At 34.9% G+C, this 13,450-nt stretch overlaps 1 protein-coding gene across 2 annotated transcripts in view; it reads right to left on the bottom strand.

The window, feature by feature from the left end:
* LOC150108873 (serine/threonine-protein kinase unc-51-like) overlaps positions 1-13,450 on the bottom strand; it is a 400,205-nt gene that overhangs the window by 94,629 nt on the left and 292,126 nt on the right. For both annotated transcript variants that reach the window (XM_090410511.1, XM_090410519.1), the window contains one exon: positions 2,179-2,335. In XM_090410511.1, the coding sequence (XP_090266637.1) occupies positions 2,179-2,335 (157 nt within the window). The remainder of the gene's footprint in view (positions 1-2,178; positions 2,336-13,450) is intronic.

Raw genomic sequence — 13,450 nt, 5'->3', positions numbered from 1 at the left:
TTGCTTGACATAGAGCTGAATTTTAGAGATAATTCCGTGTACAGCTGAGCATTTCTCTTACATGTATAGGAAATACAAACAATTCCTATGTGCGATCTTTAATGGTGCAGTCGTTATACAAATAAATTTTTAAAGATCAGTGTCAGAGAAAGTTAGCTAGTCAGACAAAGGAATTGGTTCCAGCGAGAGGCAATTCCTGAATCTATACTCCACACACGTGAAAGTAGCATAGTTACGACCTCGAGGGGGGGGGGGAATGAAATTGTAGACTGAACGATTAAAAGTGATAAGACTAGCTCAGGCAACGATTACAACTTGGAGTACGACTGATAATAAGAGAAACGGAAAAAAAAAAATATATATATATATATATATATTTAAGATATAATAAAGGAAGTTCAAAAGACACGAATTTAAATAAAAAATAAAAATAAAATAAATAATGATATCATATATATTACACAGGTGTATGACAAGGGTGCACATTATCTCCACTGTAATTCAGAATTAAGAATTATAAACACGTTAACAAGAATATTTTAATGTTTGCCAAATATTTCAGTCTGCAAGACAATGCAAGAGTCAATAGAAGCCCAGGAAAAGATGGTATCAATATGGAACTTTTCAAATTATCTGGAGATAACTTCAGATATAAACTATTAGAATTCATGAATAAGATCCTAAATGGCCAATTACCACCAGAAAATTGGCAAATTGCCATGATCATCCCCATCTTCAAAAAATGGCAATATTAATGCATGTCAAAACTATAGAGGCATTAGCCTTTTAAACACCGGATATATAATATATTCAAGTCTCTTAAAGACTAAATTAAGTATAACCAAATGTTATAAAAATCTTTTTGGAGAGGAACAAAACGGCTTCCATAAAGGCAGATCCTGCACTGATGCCTTTTTCACTCTCAAGTTCCTGACAGAAAAAAGAAGAGAATTCAATCCACAGATCCATATATTATTCATTGATTATAAAAAGTCTTTTTTGATAATGTCAATCGTAATAAGCTAGTGAAAAATTTTAAGAGATGACAACATTCCTAACCAGTTAATTAAAGTAATCTTCAATATATATAACAATAACCAAATTACAAGAAAGACAGCAGCACAAAACTCTGAATCACAGAACATAAATGCAAGTGTCTGACAATGATGTAGTCTATCGCAACTCCTCTTTATATTAACAATATTATAAGAGAGAGTGGAGGGAAACAACCAGTTTTGGCATCTACATAAATGATTACATCAACATTGATACAATTTTATTCGCCAACGATCCGGTTCTAATTGAAGATAACGAAGATTCACTACAGCGAGCAGTCTTTTCATTAAATGAAATACAAAAACATATAATATGGAAATCTCCATTTCCAAAACCAAAGTCATGGCATTTAAAGGCCAAGACCCAATTAGAAGCAAAATTTGTATCAATGATACAAATTTTATTATACAATGATATTATAGAACAGGTTAATACATTGAAATATCTAGGCTACCACTTATTTTATGAAAGAGAGAAGGACACGCAAAATAAAATAACTACTTATATGCGGATAACAAAAAACTATCAATCAGATATTCAATCTAAATTTAATAAGCAAGAAAACAAGAATAAGAATACATAACATAATAGCAAGACCTATCTTAACATATATGGTTTAGAAGCCTGGAACATAACTCAAGCATATAAATAAGGACTGCTAAGCTCTGAAATGAGATCCATGCGCAAAACAGCTGGATATAATAAACTAGAGATTTCAAAAGAAATAGCAATATCTTAAACTTGAGGTGATCTCTGTTTTAGACTACATCAATCTTTATAGAGTGAGACAACATACAGAAAGAATGAGTGAAGGAAGACTCTCCAGGGAGATACAGAGATATCGACTTCAAGGGAGAAGGAATAGAGAACAGCCTTTGAAAAGATGGAAGAGACTGTAACAGGTCACTAGGTCTATTACTGGAAAGGAAGAAGAGGAAGATGCTAATTTAGGAGCAATGTTAATACAAAATCTTGAAGGTTGACTTGATTGGTTATATGGACAAATATTAGTTTAGTACTGCTTCAGGTAGCATCGCTAACTATATTTTCCTACATAAAATAAAATTAAATAAATGACTCTCTTTTATAATGAAAACTTATACCTTTCTTTAGATAACTTACCATTCCTGACAGAGGTGGATGGCTGTAATCGACCTGCTTGGACCTCAACTCTTGACAACTGAAGAGATGAAGAAAGTAGTTGAAGGGCTCTCATGTAAAGTACCAGTTGTTCTGCACGACGGTAACCTTCACTTGATATCATAAGTTGATCAGTACTCTATAATTATCAAGATCTTGTAAGTGTTGTGAACATAATATTACTAAACATGTTATTATATCTTTTTAATACGCTGATTATTTAATATGTTAGTCAATAAAAGAAGAGAATGTTCTTTTCATTGGATGTTGCCACGCCCATGATCCATAATTGTTTTATGGAAAAAGTGAGTTTTTTTTATATTATTATTTTTTAATGATAATTCAAAAAAAAAAAAAAAAGCTGGAAAGTAATAGTCCACCAGTAGTGTGCTAGATTAAATATAAACCGGGCTGTGCTTTACAGACTAAATACAGTGGTGCCTTGGTTAACGACGGTAATCCTGGAACGGATTATCGTCGTTAACCAAGGTGTGATTCCCCATAAGATTTAATTGAAAATAGATTAATTTGTTCTGGCTCCTCCCCACAACCATAGTACATATTAAAAATGCAGATAAAACTCATTTAAAATGCCATAAAAATATGCTAAATATCATTTATTTATTATACAGTATATGTATTTGCTACAAAAAAAATTAACATTAATAAAATGAATTGTTCATGAAAACAGTTTTTAATTATCAATCTTCACCAGAAGGACAATTGGGCTCACTTCGGAGTTTTTTGACAAATGGACCTATAAAAAACACGTCTAGGGTTGTTTGCTTCTGCCTTTTTTTAAAATGTTTCTGAAAAACTGCATGGACTTTTCATTAAATAGATCTGCAGCTCTGATAACCTCAGATTTGCTTGGATTCCATTTCATTGCAACATTTTGAATTTCCTCCCACTTTGCCAAAACATATTTGATTTCATCAGTCGTAATTTGTTCTTTCTCTCTATCCTCATCTTCAGATGAAATTTCTATTTCCTTTTCTTCACATTGCTGCTTGAAAAGTTCTTTTAGCTCGATCATGCATCTCCAATAATTCTTCAACATCTTCCTCTACTTCCAAGTTAAGATCATGAGCAGTTACCACAATATCCTTTACCAATTTGTGTCCTTCATCTGAAGTTTCTTCATTACCAAAGGAAGGACAGTTTCCTCCATGCTGCTTTGAGACATTTCATTGTTACTTTTTGCCAAGCCTTTACAATTAGCCTAATTGCTATGACAATGTTGAATTCTTCCTTCCAAAATTTTCTTAGGGTTATGTTGGTAGCCTCACACATTTCAAAGCACCTGGTAAAAAGTGCCCTTGTGTAAAGTTTTTTAAAATTTGCAATTATCAGCTGATCCATAGGTTGAATCAGAGATGTAGTCTTGGGAGGAAGAAAAATCACCCTGATAAAAGTCTAATTCCTCTGGTAGCTCTTCTTGTATGCCCACTGGATGGCCAGGTGCGTTAAAATGGCTTTTAGAGGCAGATTGTTTTGCTCAAGATAGGCTTTGACAGTTGGTCCAAACACTTTGCGAATAGAGTCTCTAGATTCTATTCTTGTGACCCAGGCTTTGCTGTTAGACTTCCATAAAACACTGAGATTAGATTTAGAGACATTGAACTTTTTGAATGCTCGGGGATTCTCTGAGTGATAGATTAACATTGGTTTTACCTTTCAGTCTCCACTTGCATTTGCTGCTAAAAGCAATGTTAATCTATCATTCATTGGTTATGCCCAGGATGTGTTTTTTCTTCTTTTGTGATAAATGTCCTGTTGGGCATTTTCTTCCAAAATAATCCAGTCTCATCACAATTGAAGACTTGTTGAGGTAGGTATTCTCTTTCTTCTATAATTCTTATAAAGCTATTGACAAATTTATCAATAGCTCCTCTCCGTGTCTGACCACACTATGAATTCCTGTTCTTTTTCTAAAGTTGTCAAACCAACCTCTGCTACCTTTGAAATCATCATCATCTACCTCAGAACTTGATTCCAAAGTCTTCTTTTTCAAATCTTGATAAATCTGTTTACCTTTCTGACAGATTGCATTTTGAGATGTAGTATCACCTGCCATTTCTCTTTCTTAGATCCAAATTAGTAATAGATTTTCCAATCAAGATTTTGCTCAAAAAGAAGCCCTCTGACATTCAACCTTGAAGTTTCCTTAGCAACCTTAGCTACCATAAGTTCTTCTTTCTTAGCCAAAATGGTTGATATTGTAGAATGACTGGGTTCACATATTCGAGCTAGCTGCATAACTTTAACACCTTCATGATGTTTTGCTATTATTTCTTACTTCTGTTCAGTAGAGAAAATTTTTCTGTTTTTTTCCCCCCTCACGAGCTTTCTTTTTGGGACTCATTTTGTCACACGGTAAAAAAATTCACTCTATAAAAAAAGATCCGCAAAATACGGTATAAATACAAATTGTACAACACTAAGACAAGGGATACAAAGAACATATCGTCAACTGAAAATAAAAGTAAAAGTTCAAAAAAAAAAAAACCTTTTTGAAATAAAAGTTAACAGTTAAATTCAAAACCTGCACTTTTTGACTTAGTGCATTTTGCTTGTAAGGTGACGATATTAGATACAGCACTTACCGTAACATACACTGATTAGCAGCTTATAGATACAATGATTACTATACAGATCAGATTTGATTTTGTCTTTTGATGGCGAACGAACAGTGACACGCACCCACCGATTTATTGTCTATATGAACCAACACATAAAAAATAACTGCTTAAATACTCATTTTCATCATAAAATAAAGCACAGTATACTACAAGAAAAGAAACAATAAACGAAAAACGTAAACAGCTAGCTATGATGAGTCAAACATATCTGAGCTTCACAGCTACACCGCGTGGCTGAGTGCGATCGGAGAATTCCAGTTTTTTAGATCGGATAGAGGTTCACATAATCGAGAGGCGTTACCCAAAGCCTGTGTCGTTAACCAAGAGATTTTTTTCTTACAGCCACTTGTCGTTAACCAAGTACATCATTATCTGAGGCCGTTGTTAACCAAGGCACCACTGTATTATTTCATACCATTTCAGGCCTTAATTTAACAGTCTGTGCATACTGAAGGCCCGAAATGCATCATATGTGAGTCACTAAAGCAGGACACAGTTTATATCTAACCTAGCACACTACTAGGGTACTATTATTTTCCAGCAGCTCTTTTTGCTGTAAATTCCAACAAGTGGAACTTACACTGGAAGCAAAAAAACTTGCCCAGGACAAGCAAGCTTTGCCATAATTTCAAACAACTCAATCTAACTTACCATTTTTTCCCCCCACAGTTCATTTTCAAAGGAGAGATTCTTTCTTTGTTTATCAATACACTCAGCCAGTGCAGCTAATGCTAATGAGACAAATGTATTAAATTCTCATATATTAGGTGTGTACTGCTGGCAAATTTGCCTATTCAGTGGGATGAAAAACCAGAGTTTAGGAGCAGGAAAAAAAAACATGCCCTTCAACTTGCAACTAGTTAACTCATCTTCAGTTGAAAATACTGTGAGGGTGGTCTAAAAAGTTCTCGGCCTAACATTGAAAAATCGAATTTATAATTTCAAAACTATTTTTATTTTTCAACATAATCTTTCTTAAGACTAATACATTTATTCCAGCGATGCTCCAGAACCATTATCCTGTCCCTGTAGTGGTTCTCAGAAAGATCTGCAAAATACCCCTCTACAGTTGCAATCACCTCTTGATTCAAAGAAAAACGCTGACCAGCGAGGAAGAGTTTTAGTTTTGGGGAGAGATAGAAGTCAGAGGGAATCTAAGGAATAGGGTGGATGTTCCAACAATTCATAGTGCAGATCCCTTAATTTTCCCATTTCCAAAACACCTTAGTGGGCAGGTATATTGTCCTGATGAAAGATGATTTTTTTTCTTCTGCAAACCAGGTCTTTTCTCACAATTTTTTTTGTCTAGTCTGGTTAAAAGATTGGAATAATATTCCCCGGTTATTGTTTTACCCTTTTCAAGATAATTAATAAACAAAATGACTGTAGAATCCCAAAATACCGATACCATGACCTTTCCTGCTGATGGAACTGACTTTGACTTCTTTGACGCTGAACAACCAGCTTCTGTCCACTGTTTTGATTCTGGTGGGTAATGGTGTGTAATGGTAAATGTGTGAATTCTCACCCGTAGTAATAAGTTGACGCACAAAATCAGTTTTATTCTTGTTAAAAGGCTCCAAGCACTGTTCAGAGATTTTCATGCAAGTGTGTTTTTGACCTGCTGTGAGCAAGTGTGGCATCTTGCACAAAGCTTTTTCATTTGCAATTCTTCATGCAAAATATATCCTGCACGTTCTTTTGAAATGCCTATAGTCTCATCAATTTCACGCACTTTGACTCGCTGGTCAAAGTGCTGGTACGGCCACATTTAAACTCGGCAGCCCATTTCTTAATAAGTCGAAAATGAAGGAGAAGAGTGCCCATAAACGTTTATGAACTTCAAATGAATTTCTTTTGGCGTTAAACTTTCTTTTACAAAGAATTTTATAACCGCATGATACTCAATTTTATCAATTTCAAGGGATACAGATAACACTTTTGCTTTAGACATCTGTATAAAACAAACTACTTGATAGAATGACTTGCAATTTCACATGGATGCTTATGACAGATGTACCAACTTAGAAAAAAAAAAAATCTCCTGCCAACAGTCTTGCTATTTATGGTCGAGGCTGAGAACTTTTCAGACCGCCCTCATATATAAAGCTTCTTCACATCTTGCATTCTAAACCAGGTCTTTCCAACCAAAGAACATCATCATTACTCAGTTGCACCATTACATGAGAATGTAATGATGCAACTGAGATAATTTGTAAGAAAATCATGCAAGTTACCTCTTAGGTTAATTTCTGCACATTATTCACCTAGAGACACTGTGCAGTCATTCCCCCCCTTCCATTTTAGTCCATTATGTTAATATACATTATTATTTCAAAAGTCATCTACATTCAATGGAATATTGCGTGTAATTCCCAGGAAAAGAGATGGCTGAATAGTGATGTGAAATTACACAATTTTTTTCATTTACAATGTGAAATGTACATCCTCATGGCAGAAAATAGTAAAACCATGCTATAGTCAGTTGGTAATAAATGGATTCGTGATCTTGCTTTTCTTATGGACATAACAAATAATGAAATTACCTTGAAACTTCAAGGAAAAAGTAAATCTATCTAACATGTTTTCTAATGATGTTTTTAACAATAATTTCTAATGTGGAAAGTTTTTTGTTTTTTCACTTGCTTATGAAGAAAATTATATTCTTGTTTAATCCTTTATCCAAGTGTGAGCAAACAAAGTTTGCACCTGAAAGTATCTTCAGGACTGGGGTAAGGTGGTACGACAGCAAGGCACTTGTTGCAAAGGTGGAGCAAGCTACCAACACTCCTATCTCAGTATCCCCCATAATGCAAAACACATCTCCTTGCGGATATGTCTAATGTTATGAATTAAGGGAAGGGCCACAACCCAGACTAGTTTCGATCTTTATTGAGGTCTCTTCAGTGGGAGCCAGGCCCAAGTGGAGATACCAGGCAGAAGCATTAGCAGGTCATCTCTACCTATAGCAGTTGCCGAATGGTGTGCCACCCTTTTTTAATAAATTACTCTGGATTTAGAGAAAGATGTTGAAAGTTTTTTTCACTTGGTTAGAGTATAATAAATTTAGTTTAATCCTTTATCCAAGTGTGAGCAAACAAAGTTTGCACCTGAAAGTATCTTCAGGACTGGGGTAAACTGAGATAGGAGTGTTGGTAGCTTGCTCCAACTTTGCAAGGAGTGCCCTGGTGTTGTACCACCTTACCCCAGTCCTGAAGATACTTTCAGGCGCAAACTTTGTTTGCTCACACTTGGATAAAGGATTAAACTAAATTTATTATACTCTAACCAAGTGAAAAAAACTTTCAACACCTTTATCCAAGTGTAAATGTGAAGAATTCATGTGCAAAATATGCTTGATTACACTTGGATAAAGGATTAAAAAATAACATAATTTTTTATCAAATATAATAGTAAAAAGGTGATACACATTTTCACTATTTACGTAGGCTGTTCAATAAGTAATAAGACTATATTTATACAGAAAACAGATTACCTTTAATCGTCGTCATTTACACGGTCTTTTTCGAAGTAACTACTGTGAGATGCGATGCATTTGTCCCAACATTGCGTCCACTTCTTAAACACATGTGAGAGTCTGTTTTTTGAGAGTTCTTTCAAAATCGCCTCCACAGCTTTTACACATGCTTTGTTGCTTTCGAAATGGCGGCCTCTTAGTGGTTTTCTTGAGCTGAGGAAACAGCCAGAAATTGCATTGATGATAATCGTTGCTGTGTTGATCATTGTCTCTGTGATGGACATTGAAGGTCTTCCCTCACGTTCAAGATCTTCCACATTTTTGCCTTCCTTCCTTAAAAGTTTTATGCCAGCGAAAAACACTTGCCCTTGACATTGCTTCATCATGGAAAGCTTCGCGTATCATGTTAAAAGTGTCCGATGCCGATTATTGCAAATGCACACAAAATTTAATCGCATAACGCTGTTCCAAGGAAGCTTACATTTCGAAGACTGGTCGTGCCTTGCAGGAGCGACGATGAGCACTTGCGTTTAGTCACGTGATGCTCTGGCACATCAGCCCGTATATGCCATCTATCAACCTCTTTTGTTAATACAGACAGCAAAATTTCTTTATTCAACAGAAATTAATATTGTGATGAGTGGTTTCGGCACAGTAAAATTAGTCTTATTACTTATTGAACAGCCCACGTATATATGAAAAATATATGATTTCTACAGTAATTCAATGTTAGTATCTATTGGAATGGACTCATCTGATCTTTGGTGACTCACTGAGACGTATTCATTCTATCTTCAGTGATTATGGGTTCGAGGCTTCTCCAGAGGTAAGTATAACAGCTAGTTACTCTCTTCTTTTCTTTCTTTTTTTAAAATTTATTTCTTCTCTTAATTTCCAATTTAGGAATGCCTTACTAACTTTAAATGGGTGATCCCCATTGGGAAAGCCTAGAAATCAAGAAAGCAGTTGCACAATTCAGAAGTTTTTATGACATCTTGCAAATGAAATGGTCCGACCAATTGCATTGAGCATGAGAGGGCAACAACTACTCCGGTCATCAACAACAGACCAGAGTCCAAGACTGTACTCACAATCTAGCTCATATTTAACCCAGGAACAGCTGAGGAACAAGACAGCTGCTGTGAAGTCAGAAGGAAAAAACCATGCAAGGAACCAACATCAAACGACATTGCAATCTCCATGGAAGCAGAAATGAACCAACATAAGAAAAGAGTTCCTTCTGTTATCCTACAACCCCAGGAACAATGAATGGAAATGGCCACAGCCCTCAAAAACCATAAAATAAATTTTACAAAAGCCAGGAACATGGGTCAAGGGATTTGAATATAGTCAGAGACAGTATCCGACTACTGTGCACTCACCACAATTTTAGACAACAAAAATATCCAATACCACACATTTGCTTTAAAAATAAAGAAACCCCTTCAAGGGAGTACTGTGTGATATAACAGAACCCATCATCACCGAGGAAGTCACAAGAGACCTCCAAAACCACAGAACTAAACTCTGTTACTATTAGCTGTATGCTCTGAGCAGATAAATGGCTGATGCCTCTTGTCCTAGTAAAATTAATAACCAGTACTGGGAAATCCACAACTTAAAACCATCTCAGAAACATTCCTGGTTATAAAACCAGAATCATTATGATGGAAGGCATCAACTGAATAATGCCACTGTTGTCAAAAATTCAGCCACTTGCAACTCGTATTTCTGCTGTGTTAAATGTGGAATAAACCACACAAAGGATTAATTATAATGAAGAGCCAAAGGCTTCAATTCGGCGACATAAACTTATTTAAGTTAAGGGATATTATATCCTGTATTGTTTCTTAGCCAAATAAGAACCTCAAAGATTTCATGCCAAATACAGAAACTATATAAAGTTTGGCGATTCCTAGGAGCTGTATTACAAATTTTTATTGCTGTATTAAATTCAAATTGCTGTATTACAAACTTTGTGTATCACATAAAGGATTTCTGCAAAAAATCAAAAACAGAGCAGCCTACATGCGCAGATCACATCCTGCCAACTACAGAGGGTACAAGCAATACTTGGCTCGGCCACAAAAAAAAAAAAAAAAAAAAAAAAAAAAAAAAAAAAAAAACCTGCAAGGGCACCCATAGTAAATGCCAATAACCCCCAATGGCGGTGGCAGCCTCCAAACCTGCAGGAAAAACTGAACCCCCGATGCAAAATGTTAATTGAGTTGAGTGAATCAAACCCTAGCCAGGACTGCACAAACTATAAGAATTTATAACAAGTTACACTGATGAGGTAATCCTTTTAAACGAAATGCACCCTCGACCAGCCAACAATCCAAAACCCATAATAAATTTAGTTTAATCCTTTATCCAAGTGTGAGCAAACAAAGTTTGCACCTGAAAGTATCTTCAGGACTGGGGTAAGGTGGTACAACACCATAGGTAGAGATGACCTGCTAATGCTTCTGCCTGGTATCTCCACTTGGGCCTGGCTCCCACTGAAGAGACCTCAATAAAGGTCGAAACTAGTCTAGGTAGTGGCCCTTCCCTTAATGCATAACATTAGACATATCCGCAAGGAGATGTGTTTTGCATTATAGGAGATACTGAGATAGGAGTGTTGGTAGCTTGCTCCACCTTTGCAACGAGTTGTCCTGGTGTTGTACCACCTTACCCCAGTCCTGAAGAGACTTTCAGGTGCAAACTTTGTTTGCTCACACTTGGATAAAGGATTAAACTAAATTTATTATACTCTAACCAAGTGAAAAAAAAAACTTTCAAAATCCAAAACCCAGGAATTATGTTCTATACCACAATGACAGATCAACACCAGTGGGACTAAGTAATAAGTCCTGTTTTACACCATTAGTCAACTACCTTCTGCTGGACTCAACTCCCCCATACAATGCTCTTTGATACCTGTTTATCAACAATCCTCTTATCCAAATAACCAGCTTCTTATCCACCCCCCATTTACTCCAATTTATGAAACAGTTACATGCAGAATCCTGTTGAATGGCTTTGCAAAGTCCAGCAGTATCACTGAGTAGCTATTTCTTTTATCTGGTTGTTACTGTATATAAAAACAGAGCAATTACTAAGGCATGGTGCCTTCACAATTCCATGTTATCCATATAAAGTATCATATTCCTGTCTATCTAGTCCTGAATCCTCTGTATGAATTGTAACGTAATTAGTTTCTCTGTACAGGTGTAAGAGAACTCCACATGATGACCTTAATATGAAGACTTAAAAGGTCAGCAAATTAAAATGATTACTCTTAACATTGTAATGGTGACCATAATCTTATCATTATGAATAAAAAGCATCAGCAGAAAACTAATAGAGCTAAAAGAAGACTAAACAGTGAGATACATTTAAATAATAACTAAAATTATTATATTCAGGTAACAATAAATGGAAAGGAAAGAAGGAATAGCTATAATATTCAACAACAGATACAAAGATAAACTTCTTGAGAAATTCCAAATAGAATGATGTGATATATTTCAAAACAGGGGAATTTGACAACTTCAGAGATTTATTTGTGCCTATGGTCCACAGAAGATTCTACTAAGAAAGAAGTAGAGGGATTATTTGAGGCAGCTAATATAAAGGAAATAAGGAAAAGCCAGTTCTTGTTGGAGACACAAACAACAGAGTAGGAAATGAATTCCAGGCATAGAGTAATCATTTTGGGAAATTTTACAAAAGAATACCAAAGCTAATAATGATAATCACCTGATGGACTTCTGAGCTTGTCAATTACTACCCCATGAACCAACATAAAGTTGTACATAAATTCACATGGAGTGGACAAAAGAAACAAAAATCTCACACAGTAACATCTTCAGACTAGTTCAGGATAAAAGAGATTAGAAAATGATCACCATTTAGTTTTCAGAAGGATAAAATTGATCACTGAAAAGAAATGGATGTATGCAAGTTTTAAAAAAGAAACAAAGTTAAATGGATTTCAGAGATGAACTATAGGCTTAAATAAGGAAATATTATTGGGGGGGGAGGGGAAGAACGAGAGTTTTAGAGGCTATCAAAGAAACTGTATCAAATGTTTTAAGTCAAAAAATGAAAAAAAAAAAGTAAGAAAGATTAAGTTATGTATACAAGTGGCTAAAAAAAAGTCATGAAAAGATAAAATTTAAATCTCATGAAGGTGACAAAATGTTCTGGCTAATTAAAAAGCTTTAAGTATACAGGAAATAGGACTATTATTGAAACCAGAGATGATAATTGTAATATGATATAAAAACTGAAGATAAGGATATTCTAAATGCCCCAAGTAATTACTTTGAACTTATTAAATGAGATAATCAGTAGCAGAAAAAAATCCAGAAGGACTGAAGTTATAAATACGTTTTAGTATTAAAGATAAAAGAAACTACAGAAAAGTGAAATGGAGAAAGAGGTGAAGTAAACAATATTCAACCAGAAATACTCAAATATTTTAAACAGTTCTATACACGAAAGTAATTGCACTGCATAATTTCAAACACTTGTTCCTAAGATTAAATTCTGGATGACTGGAATATAGCTCTCATAATACTCATTTATAGAAAGAGAAATAAAACTAAATGTGAGAATTAATTACAGAGCAATTTCCTGCTAAGCATTTCAGGTAAGACATATACTCCAGAAGTGGCTAAAAAAAAGAAATGCAAACATTTATTCTTGACAACTAATTATTTGGCTTGGATTCAGCCAAATCATAAAGGAACTGACAGAAAGGTTTTACTTTAAGAAAAAGAGTTAGGAAATCATCAGCAATAAAAAGAAGATAAAAACTATGAAAATAGGCAGGATTATTGAAAACATCAGCTGCATTTTCAATAGCCAACTTGTAAAACAAGTAAAATATTTCACCTATTTAGGTACAGAGATGATAATTGCAGTAAAAATGGAAATTATGGGAAGTCTGAATAATTTATAGGGATATAAAAGAGAAATGAGCCAATGTACTGAACTAATAGTACACAAGACTAATTTTAACTTGGAAATCTGTTCTCTGGAGCATGGTTTCCTTAATCCACAGTCCACTCAGGTATATTTATACAGGTCTACAACTTTTTGTGGGTAGGATCATAAAAAAAAATGAACATGTGAAAAGCTAAGA

Source organism: Typopeltis vanoorti, chromosome 2 (genome assembly GCF_054136105.1).
Source record: "Typopeltis vanoorti isolate ZY-2024b chromosome 2, IOZ_Tvanoo_1.0, whole genome shotgun sequence".
NCBI lineage: Eukaryota > Metazoa > Arthropoda > Arachnida > Uropygi > Thelyphonidae > Typopeltis > Typopeltis vanoorti.
The sequence above is the reverse complement of the archived record's forward strand: the minus strand, read 5'-3'. Positions and strand labels throughout refer to the sequence as shown.